The 17,817-nt window shown below is 58.1% G+C and overlaps 1 protein-coding gene across 1 annotated transcript in view; it reads right to left on the minus strand.

The window, feature by feature from the left end:
• PIEZO1 (piezo type mechanosensitive ion channel component 1) overlaps positions 1-17,817 on the minus strand; it is a 143,104-nt gene that overhangs the window by 90,494 nt on the left and 34,793 nt on the right. Inside the window, exons 8-10 of the mRNA XM_040329671.1 lie at positions 15,322-15,498; positions 9,359-9,465; positions 441-601 (exon numbers count right to left, since the gene is read on the minus strand). Of these exons, the coding sequence (XP_040185605.1) occupies positions 441-601; positions 9,359-9,465; positions 15,322-15,498 (445 nt within the window). The remainder of the gene's footprint in view (positions 1-440; positions 602-9,358; positions 9,466-15,321; positions 15,499-17,817) is intronic.

Genomic DNA, 17,817 nt, shown 5'->3' on the forward strand with positions numbered 1-17,817 from the left:
AGCCCCCCCCCCCCCCCCAGAGCTCCATGCATCGTCCCTCAGGAGCCTCCTACCCCCAGAGCTCCATGCATCGTCCCTCAGGAGCCCCCCCCCCAGAGCTCTATGCATCGTCCCTCAGGAGCCTCCTACCCCCAGAGCTCCATGCATCGTCCCTTATGAGCCCCCCCCCCAGAGCTCTATGCATCGTCCCTCAGGAGCCCCCCTCCCCCCCAGAGCTCCATGCATCGTCCCTTAGGAGCCCCCCCCCCAGAGCTCCATGCATCGTCCCTCAGGAGCCCCCCCCCAGAGCTCCATGCATCGTCCCTCAGGAGCCCCCTCCCCCCCAGAGCTCCATGCATCGTCCCTTATGAGCCCCCCCCCCAGAGCTCCATGCATCGTCCCTTAGGAGCCCCCCCCCAGAGCTCCATGCATCATGTACAGTTCATAGGTCACCAGCTCACCTCCAGCAGGGCCACCCACACATTGTACAGGGCCACCAGCTTCAGCACATGCAGCTCCAGGATCCGCCACAGGAAGACCTGAACCCCATGCAGGAGCTCCGAGAACTTGTAGAAGAGGACGGTGAGGCGCTGAGCAACCAGATCCCACTTGCTGAGATTTCCTGAGATATAAGAAAACACATCAAGACGGCGACGGGGGTCAGAGCATCAGGGATTTCATTGGCTGGAAGGAACCTCTAGAGCAATTACTGGACCTCCAGCTGTTGCGAAACTACAAGTCCCATGAGGCATTGCAAGACTCTGACAGCCACAAGCATGACACCCAGAGGCAGAGGCATGATGGGACTTGTAGTTTTGCAACAGCTGGATGTCCGCTAATTGCATATCCCTGCTCTAGAGCAATTACTGGACCTCCAGCTGTTGCAAAACTACAAGTCCCATCATGCCTCTGCCTCTGGGTGTCATGCTTGTGGCTGTCAGAGTCTTGCTATGTCTCATGGGACTTGTAGTTCTGCGGGAGGTCCGCCAATTGCATATCCCCGCTATAGAGTCATAAATATACAGATTTTGGCTCCTCCCTCTAGTGGTTATATGTAGTAACTGCACCAACTATCAACACAACAATCTCTATAGAGATTTCCATCAATCAGAGCTGATTGGCAGAGGAATGGTAATGCACAACCACTGTACACCCCACGGGGAAACCTTCTGCATACATATACAGCAAAACCTTGGTTTGAGAGCGCTTTGCAAGACAAGCAACATTTGTAATACATTTTGCCTTGATATACAAGCGATGTCTTGATATAAGAGTAGCGTCATGTCACCACTGAGTATAAAAGAGAAGAGAGGCTCCTCCTCTAAGTGTAGCAATGTGGTTACATGTAATGAAGGGACAACATTCAGCAACTTATTGCTACACTTAGAGGCGCCTCTCTTCTCTTTTATACTCCGGAGCTCCTGATGGATTTTGCTTCTAATCCCCTCTGTGGTAGAAGGGAACCTGTCGTGGTCGGAGGGGAAGCTGTCGTGGTCGGAGGTGGAGGGGAGGCTGTCGTGGTCGGAGGTGGAGGAGGGGAAGCTGTCGTGGTCGGAGGTGGAGGGGAAGCTGTCGTGGTCGGAGGTGGAGGAGGGGAAGCTGTGGTGGTCGGAGGTGGAGGGGAAGCTGTCGTGGTCGGAGGTGGAGGAGAAGCTGTCGTGGTCGGAGGGGAAGCTGTGGTGGTCGGAGGGGAAGCTGTCGTGGTCGGAGGTAGAGGGGAAGCTGTCGTGGTCGGAGGTGAGGGGAAGCTGTCGTGGTCGGAGGTGAGGGGAAGCTGTCGTGGTCGGAGGTGGAGGGGAAGCTGTCGTGGTCGGAGGTGGAGGGGAAGCTGTCGTGGTCGGAGGTGGAGGGGAAGCTGTCGTGGTCGGAGGTGGAGGGGAAGCTGTCGTGGTCGGAGGTGGAGGGGAACCTGTCGTGGTCGGAGGTGGAGGGGAACCTGTCGTGGTCGGAGGTAGAGGAGAAGCTGTCGTGGTCGGAGGTAGAGGGGAAGATGTCGTGGTCGGAGGTGAGGGGAAGCTGTCGTGGTCGGAGGTGGAGGGGAAGCTGTCGTGGTCGGAGGTGGAGGGGAAGCTGTCGTGGTCGGAGGTGGAGGGGAAGCTGTCGTGGTCGGAGGTGGAGGGGAAGCTGTCGTGGTCGGAGGTGGAGGGGAAGCTGTTGTGGTCGGAGGTGGAGGGGAAGCTGTCGTGGTCGGAGGTGGAGGGGAAGCTGTCGTGGTCGGAGGTGGAGGGGAAGCTGTCGTGGTCGGAGGTGGAGGGGAAGCTGTCGTGGTTGGAGGTAGAGGGGAAGCTGTCGTGGTCGGAGGTGGAGGGGAAGCTGTCGTGGTCGGAGGTGGAGGGGAAGCTGTCGTGGTCGGAGGTGGAGGGGAAGCTGTCGTGGTCGGAGGTGAGGGGAAGCTGTCGTGGTCGGAGGTGAGGGGAAGCTGTCGTGGTCGGAGGTGGAGGGGAAGCTGTCGTGGTCGGAGGTGGAGGGGAAGCTGTCGTGGTCGGAGGTGGAGGGGAAGCTGTCGTGGTCGGAGGTGGAGGGGAAGCTGTCGTGGTCGGAGGTGAGGGGAACCTGTCGTGGTCGGAGGTGGAGGGGAAGCTGTCGTGGTCGGAGGTGGAGGGGAAGCTGTCGTGGTCGGAGGTGGAGGAGAAGCTGTCGTGGTCGGAGGTACAGGGGAGGCTGTTGTGGTCGGAGGTGGAGGGGAAGCTGTGGTGGTCGGAGGTGAAGGGGAAGCTGTGGTGGTCGGAGGTGGAGGAGAAGCTGTCGTGGTCGGAGGTGGAGGGGAAGCTGTGGTGGTCAGAGGTGGAGGGGAGGCTGTCGTGGTCGGAGGTGGAGGGGAAGCTGTCTTGGTCGGAGGTGGAGGGGAAGCTGTCGTGGTCGGAGGTGGAGGGGAAGCTGTCGTGGTCGGAGGTACAGGGGAGGCTGTTGTGGTCAAAGGTGGAGGGGAAGCTGTCGTGGTCGGAGGTACAGGGGAAGCTGTGGTGGTCGGAGGTGGAGGAGAAGCTGTCGTGGTCGGAGGTGGAGGGGAAGCTGTCGTGGTCGGAGGTACAGGGGAGGCTGTTGTGGTCGGAGGTGGAGGGGAAGCTGTGGTGGTCGGAGGTGAAGGGGAAGCTGTGGTGGTCGGAGGTGGAGGAGGGGAAGCTGTCGTGGTCGGAGGTGGAGGGGAAGCTGTGGTGGTCAGAGGTGGAGGGGAGGCTGTCGTGGTCGGAGGTGGAGGGGAAGCTGTGGTGGTCGGAGGTAGAGGAGAAGCTGTCGTGGTCGGAGGTGGAGGGGAAGCTGTCGTGGTTGGAGGTGGAGGGGAAGATGTCGTGGTCGGAGGTAGAGGGGAACCTGTCGTGGTCGGAGGTAGAGGGGAAGCTGTCGTGGTCGGAGGTGGAGGGGAGGCTGTCGTGGTCGGAGGTGGAGGGGAAGCTGTCGTGGTTGGAGGTGGAGGGGAAGCTGTCGTGGTCGGAGGTGGAGGGGAAGCTGTCGTGGTCGGAGGTGGAGGGGAAGCTGTCGTGGTCGGAGGTGGAGGGGAAGCTGTCGTGGTCGGAGGTGGAGGGGAGGCTGTCGTGGTCGGAGGTGGAGGAGAAGCTGTCGTGGTCGGAGGTGAGGGGAAGCTGTCGTGGTCGGAGGTAGAGGGGAACCTGTCGTAGTCGGAGGTGGAGGAGAAGCTGTCGTGGTCGGAGGTGAGGGGAAGCTGTCGTGGTCGGAGGGGAAGCTGTCGTGGTCGGAGGTGGAGGGGAAGCTGTCGTGGTCGGAGGTGAGGGGAAGCTGTCGTGGTCGGAGGTGGAGGGGAAGCTGTCGTGGTCGGAGGTAGAGGGGAAGCTGTCGTGGTTGGAGGTGAGGGGAGGCTGTCGTGGTCGGAGGTGGAGGGGAAGCTGTCGTGGTCGGAGGTAGAGGGGAAGCTGTCGTGGTCGGAGGTGGAGGGGAAGCTGTCTTGGTCGGAGGTGGAGGGGAAGCTGTCGTGGTCGGAGGTGGAGGGGAAGCTGTCGTGGTCGGAGGTGGAGGGGAAGCTGTCGTGGTCGGAGGTGAGGGGAACCTGTCGTGGTCGGAGGTGGAGGAGAAGCTGTCGTGGTTGGAGGTGGAGGGGAAGATGTCGTGGTCGGAGGTAGAGGGGAACCTGTCGTGGTCGGAGGTAGAGGGGAAGCTGTCGTGGTCGGAGGTGGAGGGGAAGCTGTCGTGGTCGGACGTGGAGGGGAAGCTGTCGTGGTCGGAGGTGGAGGGGAAGCTGTCGTGGTCGGAGGTGAGGGGAAGCTGTCGTGGTCGGAGGTGGAGGGGAAGCTGTCGTGGTCGGAGGTAGAGGGGAAGCTGTCGTGGTTGGAGGTGAGGGGAGGCTGTCGTGGTCAGAGGTGGAGGAGAAGCTGTCGTGGTTGGAGGTGAGGGGAAGCTGTGGTGGTCGGAGGGGAAGCTGTCGTGGTCGGAGGTAGAGGGGAAGCTGTCGTGGTCGGAGGTGGAGGGGAGGCTGTCGTGGTCGGAGGTGGAGGGGAAGCTGTCGTGGTCGGAGGTAGAGGGGAAGCTGTCGTGGTCGGAGGTGAGGGGAAGCTGTTGTGGTCGGAGGTGGAGGGGAAGCTGTCGTGGTCGGAGGTAGAGGGGAAGCTGTCGTGGTCGGAGGTGAGGGGAAGCTGTCGTGGTCGGAGGTGGAGGGGAAGCTGTCGTGGTCGGAGGTGGAGGGGAAGCTGTCGTGGTCGGAGGTGGAGGGGAAGCTGTCGTGGTCGGAGGTAGAAGGGGAAGCTGTCGTGGTCGGAGGGGAAGCTGTCGTGGTCGGAGGTAGAAGTGGAAGCTGTCGTGGTCGGAGGTGGAGAAGCTGTCGTGGTCGGAGGTAGAAGGGGAAGCTGTCGTGGTCGGAGGGGAAGCTGTCGTGGTCGGAGGTGGAGGGGAAGCTGTCGTGGTCGGAGGGGAAGCTGTCATGGTCGGAGGTGGAGGGGAAGCTGTCGTGGTTGGAGGTGAGGGGAGGCTGTCGTGGTCGGAGGTGGAGGGGAAGCTGTGGTGGTCGGAGGTGGAGGGGAAGCTGTCGTGGTCGGAGGTGAGGGGAAGCTGTCGTGGTCGGAGGTAGAGGGGAAGCTGTCGTGGTCGGAGGTGAGGGGAAGCTGTCGTGGTCGGAGGTAGAGGGGAAGCTGTCGTGGTCGGAGGGGAAGCTGTCGTGGTCGGAGGTAAGGGGAAGCTGTCGTGGTCGGAGGTAGAGGGGAAGCTGTCGTGGTCGGAGGGGAAGCTGTCGTGGTCGGAGGGGAAGCTGTCGTGGTCGGAGGTGGAGGGGAAGCTGTCGTGGTCGGAGGTGGAGAAGCTGTCGTGGTCGGAGGGGAAGCTGTGGTGGTCGGAGGGGAAGCTGTCGTGGTCGGAGGTAGAGGGGAAGCTGTCGTGGTCGGAGGTGAGGGGAAGCTGTCGTGGTCGGAGGTAGAGGGGAAGCTGTCGTGGTCGGAGGTGAGGGGAAGCTGTCGTGGTCGGAGGTAGAGGGGAACCTGTCGTGGTCAGAGGTGGAGGGGAAGCTGTCGTGGTCGGAGGGGAAGCTGTCGTGGTCGGAGGGGAAGCTGTCGTGGTCGGAGGTGGAGGGGAAGCTGTCGTGGTCGGAGGTAAGGGGAAGCTGTCGTGGTCGGAGGTGGAGGGGAAGCTGTCGTGGTCGGAGGTGGAGGGGAAGCTGTCGTGGTCGGAGGTAGAGGGGAAGCTGTCGTGGTCGGAGGGGAAGCTGTCGTGGTCGGAGGTAAGGGGAAGCTGTCGTGGTCGGAGGTAGAGGGGAAGCTGTCGTGGTCGGAGGGGAAGCTGTCGTGGTCGGAGGGGAAGCTGTCGTGGTCGGAGGTGGAGGGGAAGCTGTCGTGGTCGGAGGTGGAGAAGCTGTCGTGGTCGGAGGGGAAGCTGTGGTGGTCGGAGGGGAAGCTGTCGTGGTCGGAGGTAGAGGGGAAGCTGTCGTGGTCGGAGGTGAGGGGAAGCTGTCGTGGTCGGAGGTGGAGGGGAAGCTGTCGTGGTCGGAGGTGGAGGGGAAGCTGTCGTGGTCGGAGGTGGAGGGGAAGCTGTCGTGGTCGGAGGTGGAGGGGAAGCTGTCGTGGTCGGAGGTGGAGGGGAACCTGTCGTGGTCGGAGGTGGAGGGGAAGCTGTCGTGGTCGGAGGTGGAGGGGAAGCTGTCGTGGTCGGAGGTGGAGGGGAAGCTGTCGTGGTTGGAGGTGGAGGGGAAGCTGTCGTGGTTGGAGGTAGAGGGGAAGCTGTCGTGGTCGGAGGTGGAGGGGAAGCTGTCGTGGTCGGAGGTGGAGGGGAAGCTGTCGTGGTCGGAGGTGAGGGGAAGCTGTCGTGGTCGGAGGGGAAGCTGTCGTGGTCGGAGGGGAAGCTGTCGTGGTCGGAGGTGGAGGGGAAGCTGTCGTGGTCGGAGGTGGAGGGGAAGCTGTCGTGGTCGGAGGTGGAGGGGAAGCTGTCGTGGTCGGAGGTGGAGGGGAAGCTGTCGTGGTCGGAGGTGGAGGGGAAGCTGTCGTGGTCGGAGGTGGAGGGGAAGCTGTTGTGGTCGGAGGTGGAGGGGAAGCTGTCGTGGTCGGAGGTGAGGGGAAGCTGTCGTGGTCGGAGGGGAAGCTGTCGTGGTCGGAGGGGAAGCTGTCGTGGTCGGAGGTGGAGGGGAAGCTGTCGTGGTCGGAGGTGGAGGGGAAGCTGTCGTGGTCGGAGGTGGAGGGGAAGCTGTCGTGGTCGGAGGTGGAGGGGAAGCTGTCGTGGTCGGAGGTGAGGGGAACCTGTCGTGGTCGGAGGTGGAGGAGAAGCTGTCGTGGTTGGAGGTGGAGGGGAAGATGTCGTGGTCGGAGGTAGAGGGGAACCTGTCGTGGTCGGAGGTAGAGGGGAAGCTGTCGTGGTCGGAGGTGGAGGGGAGGCTGTCGTGGTCGGAGGTGGAGGGGAAGCTGTCGTGGTTGGAGGTGGAGGGGAAGCTGTCGTGGTCGGAGGTGGAGGGGAAGCTGTCGTGGTCGGAGGTGGAGGGGAAGCTGTCGTGGTCGGAGGTGGAGGGGAGGCTGTCGTGGTCGGAGGTGGAGGAGAAGCTGTCGTGGTCGGAGGTGGAGGGGAAGCTGTCGTGGTCGGAGGTGGAGGGGAAGCTGTCGTGGTCGGAGGTGGAGGGGAGGCTGTCGTGGTTGGAGGTGGAGGGGAGGCTGTCGTGGTCGGAGGTGAGGGGAAGCTGTCGTGGTCGGAGGTGGAGGGGAAGCTGTCGTTGTCGGAGGTGGAGGGGAGGCTGTCGTGGTCGGAGGTGAGGGGAAGCTGTCATGGTCGGAGGTGAGGGGAAGCTGTCGTGGTCGGAGGTGGAGGGGAAGCTGTCGTAGTCGGAGGTGGAGGAGAAGCTGTCGTGGTCGGAGGTGAGGGGAAGCTGTCGTGGTCGGAGGGGAAGCTGTCGTGGTCGGAGGTGAGGGGAAGCTGTTGTGGTCGGAGGTGGAGGGGAAGCTGTCGTGGTCGGAGGTAGAGGGGAAGCTGTCGTGGTCGGAGGTGAGGGGAAGCTGTCGTGGTCGGAGGTGGAGGGGAAGCTGTCGTGGTCGGAGGTGGAGGGGAAGCTGTCGTGGTCGGAGGTGGAGGGGAAGCTGTCGTGGTCGGAGGTAGAAGGGGAAGCTGTCGTGGTCGGAGGGGAAGCTGTCGTGGTCGGAGGTAGAAGTGGAAGCTGTCGTGGTCGGAGGTGGAGAAGCTGTCGTGGTCGGAGGTAGAAGGGGAAGCTGTCGTGGTCGGAGGGGAAGCTGTCGTGGTCGGAGGTGGAGGGGAAGCTGTCGTGGTCGGAGGGGAAGCTGTCATGGTCGGAGGTGGAGGGGAAGCTGTCGTGGTTGGAGGTGAGGGGAGGCTGTCGTGGTCGGAGGTGGAGGGGAAGCTGTGGTGGTCGGAGGTGGAGGGGAAGCTGTCGTGGTCGGAGGTGGAGGGGAAGCTGTCGTGGTCGGAGGTGAGGGGAAGCTGTCGTGGTCGGAGGTAGAGGGGAAGCTGTCGTGGTCGGAGGTGAGGGGAAGCTGTCGTGGTCGGAGGTAGAGGGGAAGCTGTCGTGGTCGGAGGTGAGGGGAAGCTGTCGTGGTCGGAGGTAGAGGGGAACCTGTCGTGGTCAGAGGTGGAGGGGAAGCTGTCGTGGTCGGAGGGGAACCTGTCGTGGTCGGAGGGGAAGCTGTCGTGGTCGGAGGTGGAGGGGAAGCTGTCGTGGTCGGAGGTAAGGGGAAGCTGTCGTGGTCGGAGGTGGAGGGGAAGCTGTCGTGGTCGGAGGTGGAGGGGAAGCTGTCGTGGTCGGAGGTAGAGGGGAAGCTGTCGTGGTCGGAGGGGAAGCTGTCGTGGTCGGAGGTAAGGGGAAGCTGTCGTGGTCGGAGGTAGAGGGGAAGCTGTCGTGGTCGGAGGGGAAGCTGTCGTGGTCGGAGGGGAAGCTGTCGTGGTCGGAGGGGAAGCTGTCGTGGTCGGAGGTGGAGGGGAAGCTGTCGTGGTCGGAGGTGGAGGGGAAGCTGTCGTGGTCGGAGGTGGAGGGGAAGCTGTCGTGGTCGGAGGTGGAGGGGAAGCTGTCGTGGTCGGAGGTAGAGGGGAAGCTGTCGTGGTCGGAGGTGGAGGGGAAGCTGTCGTGGTCGGAGGTAAGGGGAAGCTGTCGTGGTCGGAGGTAAGGGGAAGCTGTCGTGGTCGGAGGTAGAGGGGAAGCTGTCGTGGTCGGAGGTGAGGGGAAGCTGTCGTGGTCGGAGGTGGAGGGGAAGCTGTCGTGGTCGGAGGTGAGGGGAAGCTGTCGTGGTCGGAGGGGAAGCTGTCGTGGTCGGAGGTGAGGGGAAGCTGTCGTGGTCGGAGGTGGAGGGGAAGCTGTCGTGGTCGGAGGTGGAGGGGAAGCTGTCGTGGTCGGAGGGGAAGCTGTCGTGGTCGGAGGTGGAGGAGAAGCTGTTGTGGTCGGAGGTGGAGGGGAAGCTGTCGTGGTCGGAGGGGAACCTGTCGTGGTCGGAGGTGGAGGGGAAGCTGTCGTGGTCGGAGGTGAGGGGAAGCTGTCGTGGTCGGAGGGGAAGCTGTCGTGGTCGGAGGGGAAGCTGTCGTGGTCGGAGGTGGAGGGGAAGCTGTCGTGGTCGGAGGGGAAGCTGTCGTGGTCGGAGGGGAAGCTGTCGTGGTCGGAGGTGGAGGGGAAGCTGTCGTGGTCGGAGGTCTCACCAGACTGTATCCGGCCAATCAGAGGCTAAGCCTGAGCGGGGAGAACCATTTCTGAGCTTTGCGTCCTGTAACGCCGTCCCGTCATCCTCATCCCTCGGCTTCAATCATTTCTGAACAGATCAGGACTTCACCTGGTATAGGGTTGTTCCTGGTTGGCAGTCAGGGAAAGCCAGGCAAACAGCATTTTCTGGAGACGCTCAGCACAGAATGAAATCCTATTGGACTGCAGAATGAGTGTCGCCCGTCCAATGGGACGCCATCACCTTCTCCTGGCCACACAACACACTGACCTCCCATTGGTGGAATTATATATAGCGGCTCTCACCTCCGTGTAGGGATTCGTCTTCAGCGCACTCCTCTGGCTCCTCCTCCTCCGGCTCCTCCTCCGCGGTGCTGGCAGGAGCCGACGCCTCTTCTACTCCTGGTTCCTCTCTAACACAGAAAGAGAAGGACAATGGATATCATTTTTTTATGGTGAAGAATTCTAGAATCCTATTGGCCGGGTTCTATGAAGTGCGATTTGTACGGCTCAATTCACACCCCACAGGAAAGGAGCCGCATGAGAATCTCGTGGGTTTCTTACAATCACGGTAATAGGAGGGTATTAGGGGGGTAATAGGAGGGTATAAGGGGGGTAATAGGAGGGTATTAGGGGGGTAATAGGAGGGTATTAGGGGGGTAATAGGAGGGTATAAGGGGGGTAATAGGAGGGTATAAGGGGGGTAATAGGAGGGTATAAGGAGGGTAATAGGGGGGTAATAGGAGGGTATAAGGGGGGTAATAGGAGGGTAATAGGAGGGTATAAGGGGGGTAATAGGAGGGTATAAGGGGGGTAATAGGAGGGTATTAGGGGGGTAATAGGAGGGTATTAGGGGGGTAATAGGAGGGTATAAGGGGGGTAATAGGAGGGTATTAGGGGGGTAATAGGAGGGTATTAGGGGGGTAATAGGAGGGTATAAGGGGGGTAATAGGAGGGTATAAGGGGGGTAATAGGAGGGTATAAGGAGGGTAATAGGGGGGTAATAGGAGGGTATTAGGAGGGTATAAGGGGGGTAATAGGAGGGTATAAGGGGGGTAATAGGAGGGTATAAGGGGGGTAATAGGAGGGTATAAGGGGGGTATAAGGAGGGTAATAGGGGGGTAATAGGAGGGTATAAGGAGGGTAATAGGGGGGTAATAGGAGGGTATAAGGGGGGTAATAGGAGGGTATAAGGGGGGTAATAGGAGGGTATTAGGGGGGTAATAGGAGGGTATAAGGGGGGTAATAGGAGGGTATTAGGGGGGTAATAGGAGGGTATAAGGGGGGTAATAGGAGGGTATAAGGGGGGTAATAGGAGGGTATTAGGGGGGTAATAGGAGGGTATAAGGGGGGTAATAGGAGGGTAATAGGAGGGTATTAGGGGCTGTGGGGGGGTGTCTGCACTTTATACCCGCGGCAGTTTTTTTTTTAGGATTCCTGAGGAATTTTCTCCTCTGCGTGCGTCCGCCTTTCACCCCGGGAAGAAGTAATAATGATGGGCGTGGCCAGATTTGAGGAAAGTCTCTCATAGGTTCTATAAGAGGTGAGGAATGCGGAATGTCCCCGTCTAGAACTACAATTCGGCTCCCACTGCGCCACTTTTAGGGGTTATTTACTAAAACTGGGGAGTGCAGCTCAGCATAGAAACCAATCAGCTTCCAGGATTTGTTATCAAAGCTTCATTGAAGAAGCTGAAGTCAGAAGCTGATTGGCCGCCATGTACAGATTTGGTGCATCAGACGGAACGCGATGGAAACGTGACGCATCCGGGAACTCCATGAATTACCCCTCCCCCTCTTATATGATTCTGCTCTATACTGGACAGAAATCTGTCACATTTCCCAGAAGCACCGGAGATGATCTCTGATTGGTGGAAATGGGGCAGTAAAGTCACCCGGATAAAAATCTACACTAAGCCAAGCTCCTGATTGGTCACTCATCAATGTATAATATATATATACCAGCCCTCAAAATTTCCACTTGCCTGCTAGCATTTGGCGAGTGGATTTCAGCTGGGGGCGAGTGACGACAGGGCTACATGACCAATCTCCCTCCAATCTCCGCCTACACTTAGAGTCCAGATGAGATTGGCGGCGGAAGAGGAAAGGCGCATGCGCGGGAAAAGTAGTCTGGTGAGCCGCGCACAGGCAGAGCAGTACACAGGCGCTCTCCCTACAATTCTCATTAAGCCATGGGACCCAACAGTATGACCTCTCTGAGCCTCCCCCCTCCCCCAACCAATGTAGCTAGAGAGCAGAAAGTAATGAGTGAGGAGGAGGATTGCAAAACTGACCACTCCGGTGCAGCGCTCACTGAAAGTCGCCCTGACATGAGAGCGGCAGCCTTCTAGTTTGTGCCGTTTTCTTCTCCTTGTGCTCCATGTAAGTTTAGCCTGAGCACTGCGAGCAGACTGGTCTCAATGTGCGCTGTGCGCTGTGCTATGGTGTCAATGGCTCCAGGGGCGGACTGACAACTCATGGGGCCCCCGGGCAATAGAAGATTATGGGGCCCCCGGGCTTACAGATGGCCACCACGCCAGGAGGCAGTGCAGAGGCGGGGCAGCTAAAATCTCGGGATTTTCACATCAAAAGCATTTTGGTTTCAGACATATCAGGGACAGATCTAAAAAAAACATAGATTTTTACATACTGTCCCTGGTTTTACTGAGCCTGGCAACTCTGATGGGGCCCCCTAGTGGCATGGGGCCCTCGGGCAGTGCCCGAGTGACTCAATGGTCAGTCCGCCCCTGAATGGCTCTGCAATTGTGTGGATCTCAGCGCTGGATTGTACTTCCTCCCGCTGTGCTGCAGCTCCTCTCCTCACTGCCAGCCTGAGTAAAAGGGGGAAGTGGGGACATGCAAGCGTGGAGCCGCACACACAGGCTCCTGATGAATGGGAGAGAGAGAGAGGAAGGATGGGAGTTACAGAGGAGACAGCAAGAGAATGGGGAAGAGACCCAGTTCTAGTGCCCTGTCCCTCTGATCTGTGCCCTGTCCCTCTGGTCTGCCCCCAGTGCCCTGTCCCTCTGGTCTGCCCCCAGTGCCCTGTCCCTCTGGTCTGCCCCCAGTGCCCTGTCCCTCTGGTCTGCCCCCAGTGCCCTGTCCCTCTGGTTTGCCCCCAGTGCCCTGTCCCTCTGGTCTGCCCCCAGTGCCCTGTCCCTCTGGTCTGCCCCCAGTGCCCTGTCCCTCTGGTCTGCCCCCAGTGCCCTGTCCCTCTGGTCTGCCCCCAGTGCCCTGTCCCTCTGGTTTGCCCCCAGTGCCCTGTCCCTCTGGTCTGCCCCCAGTGCCCTGTCCCTCTGGTCTGCCCCCAGTGCCCTGTCCCTCTGGTCTGCCCCCAGTGCCCTGTCCCTCTGGTTTGCCCCCAGTGCCCTGTCCCTCTGGTTTGCCCCCAGTGCCCTGTCCCTCTGGTCTGCCCCCAGTGCCCTGTCCCTCTGGTTTGCCCCCAGTGCCCTGTCCCTCTGGTCTGCCCCCAGTGCCCTGTCCCATTTTGTTAAAGTTGTTGTTGGTAATATTGAATTTTGTAACTTTATTCTGCATAAAACATTGTCATTCCATGAGATAATCTACGAGGGCGTGTTTACAGGTGCAATTAGGCGCAGGGCAGTGTATGAATTAGGCGGGACAACTGGTGGCGAGTAACTCTTGAGGCCTGGCTAGTAGCTCAGGACTTGAAATTTTGAGCCCTGTATATACTGTATATAGACAGGCTGGGGGTGACCAATCGCTCCCTCACCCGACATCACACTACAATGTCGCAAGTGATTAGAGATAAGGTTGCCCGTGTTGCAGGTGATTAGAGAGAAGGTTGCCCGTGTTGCAGGTGATTAGAGATGAGGTTGCCCGTGTTGCAGGTGATTAGAGATAAGGTTGCCCGTGTTGCAGGTGATTAGAGATAAGGTTGCCCGTGTTGCAGGTGATTAGAGATGAGGTTGCCCGGGTTGCAGGTGATTAGAGATGAGGTTGTCCGTGTTGCAGGTGATTAGAGATAAGGTTGCCCGTGTTGCAGGTGATTAGAGAGAAGGTTGCCCGTGTTGCAGGTGATTAGAGATGAGGTTGCCCGTGTTGCAGGTGATTAGAGATAAGGTTGCCCGTGTTGCAGGTGATTAGAGATAAGGTTGCCCGTGTTGCAGGTGATTAGAGATGAGGTTGCCCGTGTTGCAGGTGATTAGAGAGAAGGTTGCCCGTGTTGCAGGTGATTAGAGATAAGGTTGCCTGTGTTGCAGGTGATTAGAGATAAGGTTGCCCGGGTTGCAGGTGATTAGAGATAAGGTTGCCCGGGTTGCAGGTGATTAGAGATAAGGTTGCCCGTGTTGCAGGTGATTAGAGATGAGGTTGCCCGTGTTGCAGGTGATTAGAGATGAGGTTGCCCGGGTTGCAGGTGATTAGAGATGAGGTTGCCCGTGTTGCAGGTGATTAGGGATAAGGTTGCCCGTGTTGCAGGTGATTAGAGAGAAGGTTGCCCGTGTTGCAGGTGATTAGAGATGAGGTTGCCCGTGTTGCAGGTGATTATAGATAAGGTTGCCCGTGTTGCAGGTGATTAGAGATAAGGTTGCCCGTGTTGCAGGTGATTAGAGATGAGGTTGCCCGTGTTGCAGGTGATTAGAGAGAAGGTTGCCCGTGTTGCAGGTGATTAGAGAGAAGGTTGCCCGTGTTGCAGGTGATTAGAGATGAGATTGCCCGTGTTGCAGGTGATTAGAGATGAGGTTGCCCGTGTTGCAGGTGATTAGAGATGAGGTTGCCCGGGTTGCAGGTGATTAGAGATGAGGTTGCCCGTGTTGCAGGTGATTAGAGATAAGGTTGCCCGTGTTGCAGGTGATTAGAGAGAAGGTTGCCCGTGTCGCAGGTGATTAGAGATAAGGTTGCCCGTGTTGCAGGTGATTAGAGATAAGGTTGCCCGTGTTGCAGGTGATTAGAGATAAGGTTGCCCGGGTCACAGGTGATTAGAGATAAGGTTGCCCGGGTAACACATTATTTGCTGCTTTTTTTTGGTACAAAGGTGAATTCCAGAATTAGCAGAATACACAGGAAGGTGAGGAGCGCCCGTCCCACGCCGATCACTTCTTCTACATACAACGATCATCAATTCAGCCCAGAAGTAGAAAGTATTCTCCCTAGGAGAGCGCGGCTTTTCCCAGATATTCTCTGCAGCCAGGCGGGAGGCCATAATCACCCTGAGAATTAGTTCAGGTACTTACCGTATAGAGCGCCGTCATTTATATTACACATTCCCATCACCTACCCCAAGGAGCTTACAATCTAAAGTCACATTCACATTCAATGACCAGCGACTGTCCGGGTTCCGAACATTTCCTGCAGTCACTGCGACTTTTCTGAACTCTGAGGCCACATGGAGCGTCTTGACACTCGGGGGTCTAGATTATGACCCCCCCCAAAAACAAGGATCAGACATGTGGACCACACCCTGGAAAAACAGCGGCAGGCCTCCTGACCGCGGCGGCACTAAGGGGTTAATCTTACTTGTAATCTATTGGAAGAATCCGGAGCATTGGAGGTTCACATTCTAATATCCATACAACTATTGTTTTATATGATGATCCTTTTTTATGTAAATGAAACTTTTTGATATATTTCTAACCTATGAGTTTGGTGTGCCTAATACTACGACTAGCATCTCACGTAAAAATCCCGATATTTGGAAGAGAAATTCTCTGTTTTTATACGTATCTTATGATGGGATTGTGAGGTGTTGCTAGTCATTTTGGGAAATCTTTTCACCTACCTTTTTGTTTTTTTTATATACATTTAATACTAAATTCTTCTATACAGAGAATCGCTCTCCAAGGAGAAGTGCGGGGGAAGTTTGATGTCACCGCGTCGCTCAGGACGGGGAGAGATTGCAACAATATAGCAAACAATAGTGACTGACATTCATCTTCTCTCTGCTCCGGGAGAAGCGAGTGATCGGCGGTGTTTGATCGATCGGTTCTCAGTCTTAGAGCCAGCGGGGGAAAGATCCACTTAGAGATGATTCTTCCCTTTTATGGTGGAATTGAGTGGCTCCGCTATCATAGGAAGGGACCAGTCAGCCATGTTTTAGGTTTGATAAGAAGCGTTCCCATCAAAGGGCTCTGAAAATGTACTTCTTTTTTTTGCAAAACAGAAATTTCTTAGCGACCTTTTTGGGGGAAAACCTTTGTATTGTATTTATGGAATAAAAGGGAGGAATATACAATAATAACATCATCATGCATGCGGCTTCTCTATATCATTCTAAGAGACATGGGAAGACCCCATTGGTTGTTGGCTCACCCGCCGGTCTGTAGAGTGTTCCTCAGAGACGCCTTCTTGGCCAGGTCGGTGATGTACATGAAAGGCCGGTGGAAGTAATGCAGCTGAAGGATACAGGCCAGGAGGAAGAAGCCGGGGATGAGGATGCTGGTGAAGAGCTCCGAAACGCTGAACTTCTCCAGTCCCAACGCACTCAACCTACAGAGAAGAGATCCGAGGATGAGATGATGGAAGGTGATCCAAACCCCCCCCCCCCCCCGGAGGATCCAAACCCCCCTCCCCCGGAGGATCCAAACCCCCCTTCCCCCGGAGGATCCAAACCCCCTTCCCCCGGAGGATCCAAACCCCCCCCCGGAGGATCCAAACCCCCCTCCCCCCGGAGGTTTCAAACCCCCCTTCCCCCGGAGGATCCAAACCCCCCCCCCGGAGGATCCAAACCCCCCTTCCCCCGGAGGATCCAAACCCCCCTTCCCCCGGAGGATCCAAACCCCCCTTCCCACCAATCAGGGCCAGTATAACCCCAGGAGAGCGCCCTCTGCAGTGTCCACATGGGAATACAAGGCTATTATGGGGTTTATGATACACCATATGACTACAGGGCTCACATTTTATACCAAGAGATTTCCAGAGATAAGCACAGGACAGAGGAGGAGGAGAATGTATTGAAGACGGAGGAGGGGTGGGAAGCGGTTCCCATGGAGGACACTTTCTGCTCATTGGTGAGGGACGTCAGGAGGAGGAAGATGGGTGGGAAGGAGGACACTTACTGCTCATCGGTGAGGGACGTCAGGAGGAGGAGGAGGATGGGTGGGAAGGAGGACACTTACTGCTCATCGGTGAGGGTCATCAATAGGAGGAGGAGGATGGGTGGGAAGGAGGACACTTACTGCTCATCGGTGAGGGACGTCAGGAGGAGGAGGAGGATGTCAGGAGGAGGACACTTACTGCTCATCGGTTAGGGACATCAGGAGGAGGAGGATGGGTGGGAAGGACGACACTTACTGCTCATCGGTTAGGGACGTCAGGAGGAGGAGGACAGGTGGGAAGGAGGACACTTACTCTCATCGGTGAGAGACGTCAGGAGGAGGAGGATGGGTGGGAAGGAGGACACTTACTGCTCATCGGTGAGGGCCATCAATAGGAGGAGGAGGATGGGTGGGAAGGAGGACACTTACTGCTCATCGGTGAGGGACGTCAGGAGGAGGAGGAGGATGGGTGGGAAGGAGGATGGGTGGGAAGGAGGACACTTACTGCTCATCGGTGAGGGACGTCAGGAGGAGGAGGACGGGTGGGAAGGAGGACACTTACTTCTCATCGGTGAGGGACATCAGGAGGAGGAGGAGGACGTCAGGAGGAGGACACTTACTGCTCATCGGTGAGAGACGTCAGGAGGAGGAGGATGGGTGGGAAGGAGGACACTTACTGCTCATCGGTGAGGGCCATCAATAGGAGGAGGAGGATGGGTGGGAAGGACGACACTTACTGCTCATTGGTGAGGGACGTCAGGAGGAGGAGGAGGATGGGTGGGAAGGAGGATGGGTGGGAAGGAGGACACTTACTGCTCATCGGTGAGGGACGTCAGGAGGAGGAGGAGGATGGGTGGGAAGGAGGACACTTACTGCTCATCGGTGAGGGACGTCAGGAGGAGGAGGATGGGTGGGAAGGAGGACACTTACTGCTCATCGGTGAGAGACGTCAGGAGGGGGAGGAGGAGGAGGACACTTACTGCTCATCGGTGAGAGACGTCAGGAGGAAGAGGATGGGTGGGAAGGAGGACACTTACTGCTCATCGGTGAGGGCCGTCAGGAGTAGGATGGGTGGGAAGGAGGACACTTACTCTCATCGGTGAGGGCCATCAATAGGAGGAGGAGGATGGGTGGGAAGGAGGACACTTACTGCTCATCGGTGAGAGACGTCAGGAGGAAGAGGATGGGTGGGAAGGAGGACACTTACTGCTCATCGGTGAGGGCCGTCAGGAGGAGGAGGATGGGTGGGAAGGAGGACACTTACTCTCATCGGTGAGGGCCATCAATAGGAGGAGGAGGATGGGTGGGAAGGAGGACACTTACTGCTCATTGGTGAGGGACATCAGGAGGAGGAAGATGGGTGGGAAGGAGGACACTTAATGCTCATCGGTGAGGGCCATCAATAGGAGGAGGAGGATGGGTGGGAAGGAGGACACTTACTGCTCATCGGTGAGGGACGTCAGGAGGAGGAGGAGGATGGGTGGGAAGGAGGACACTTACTGCTCATCGGTGAGGGACGTCAGGAGGAGGAGGATGGGTGGGAAGGAGGACACTTACTGCTCATCGGTGAGAGACGTCAGGAGGAGGAGGAGGATGGGTGGGAAGGAGGATGGGTGGGAAGGAGGACACTTACTTCTCATCGGTGAGGGACATCAGGAGGAGGAGGAGGACGTCAGGAGGAGGACACTTACTGCTCATTGGTGAGGGACATCAGGAGGAGGAGGATGGGTGGGAAGGAGGACACTTAATGCTCATCGGTGAGGGCCATCAA

The sequence above is a fragment of the Rana temporaria genome, chromosome 11 (genome assembly GCF_905171775.1).
Source record: "Rana temporaria chromosome 11, aRanTem1.1, whole genome shotgun sequence".
NCBI lineage: Eukaryota > Metazoa > Chordata > Amphibia > Anura > Ranidae > Rana > Rana temporaria.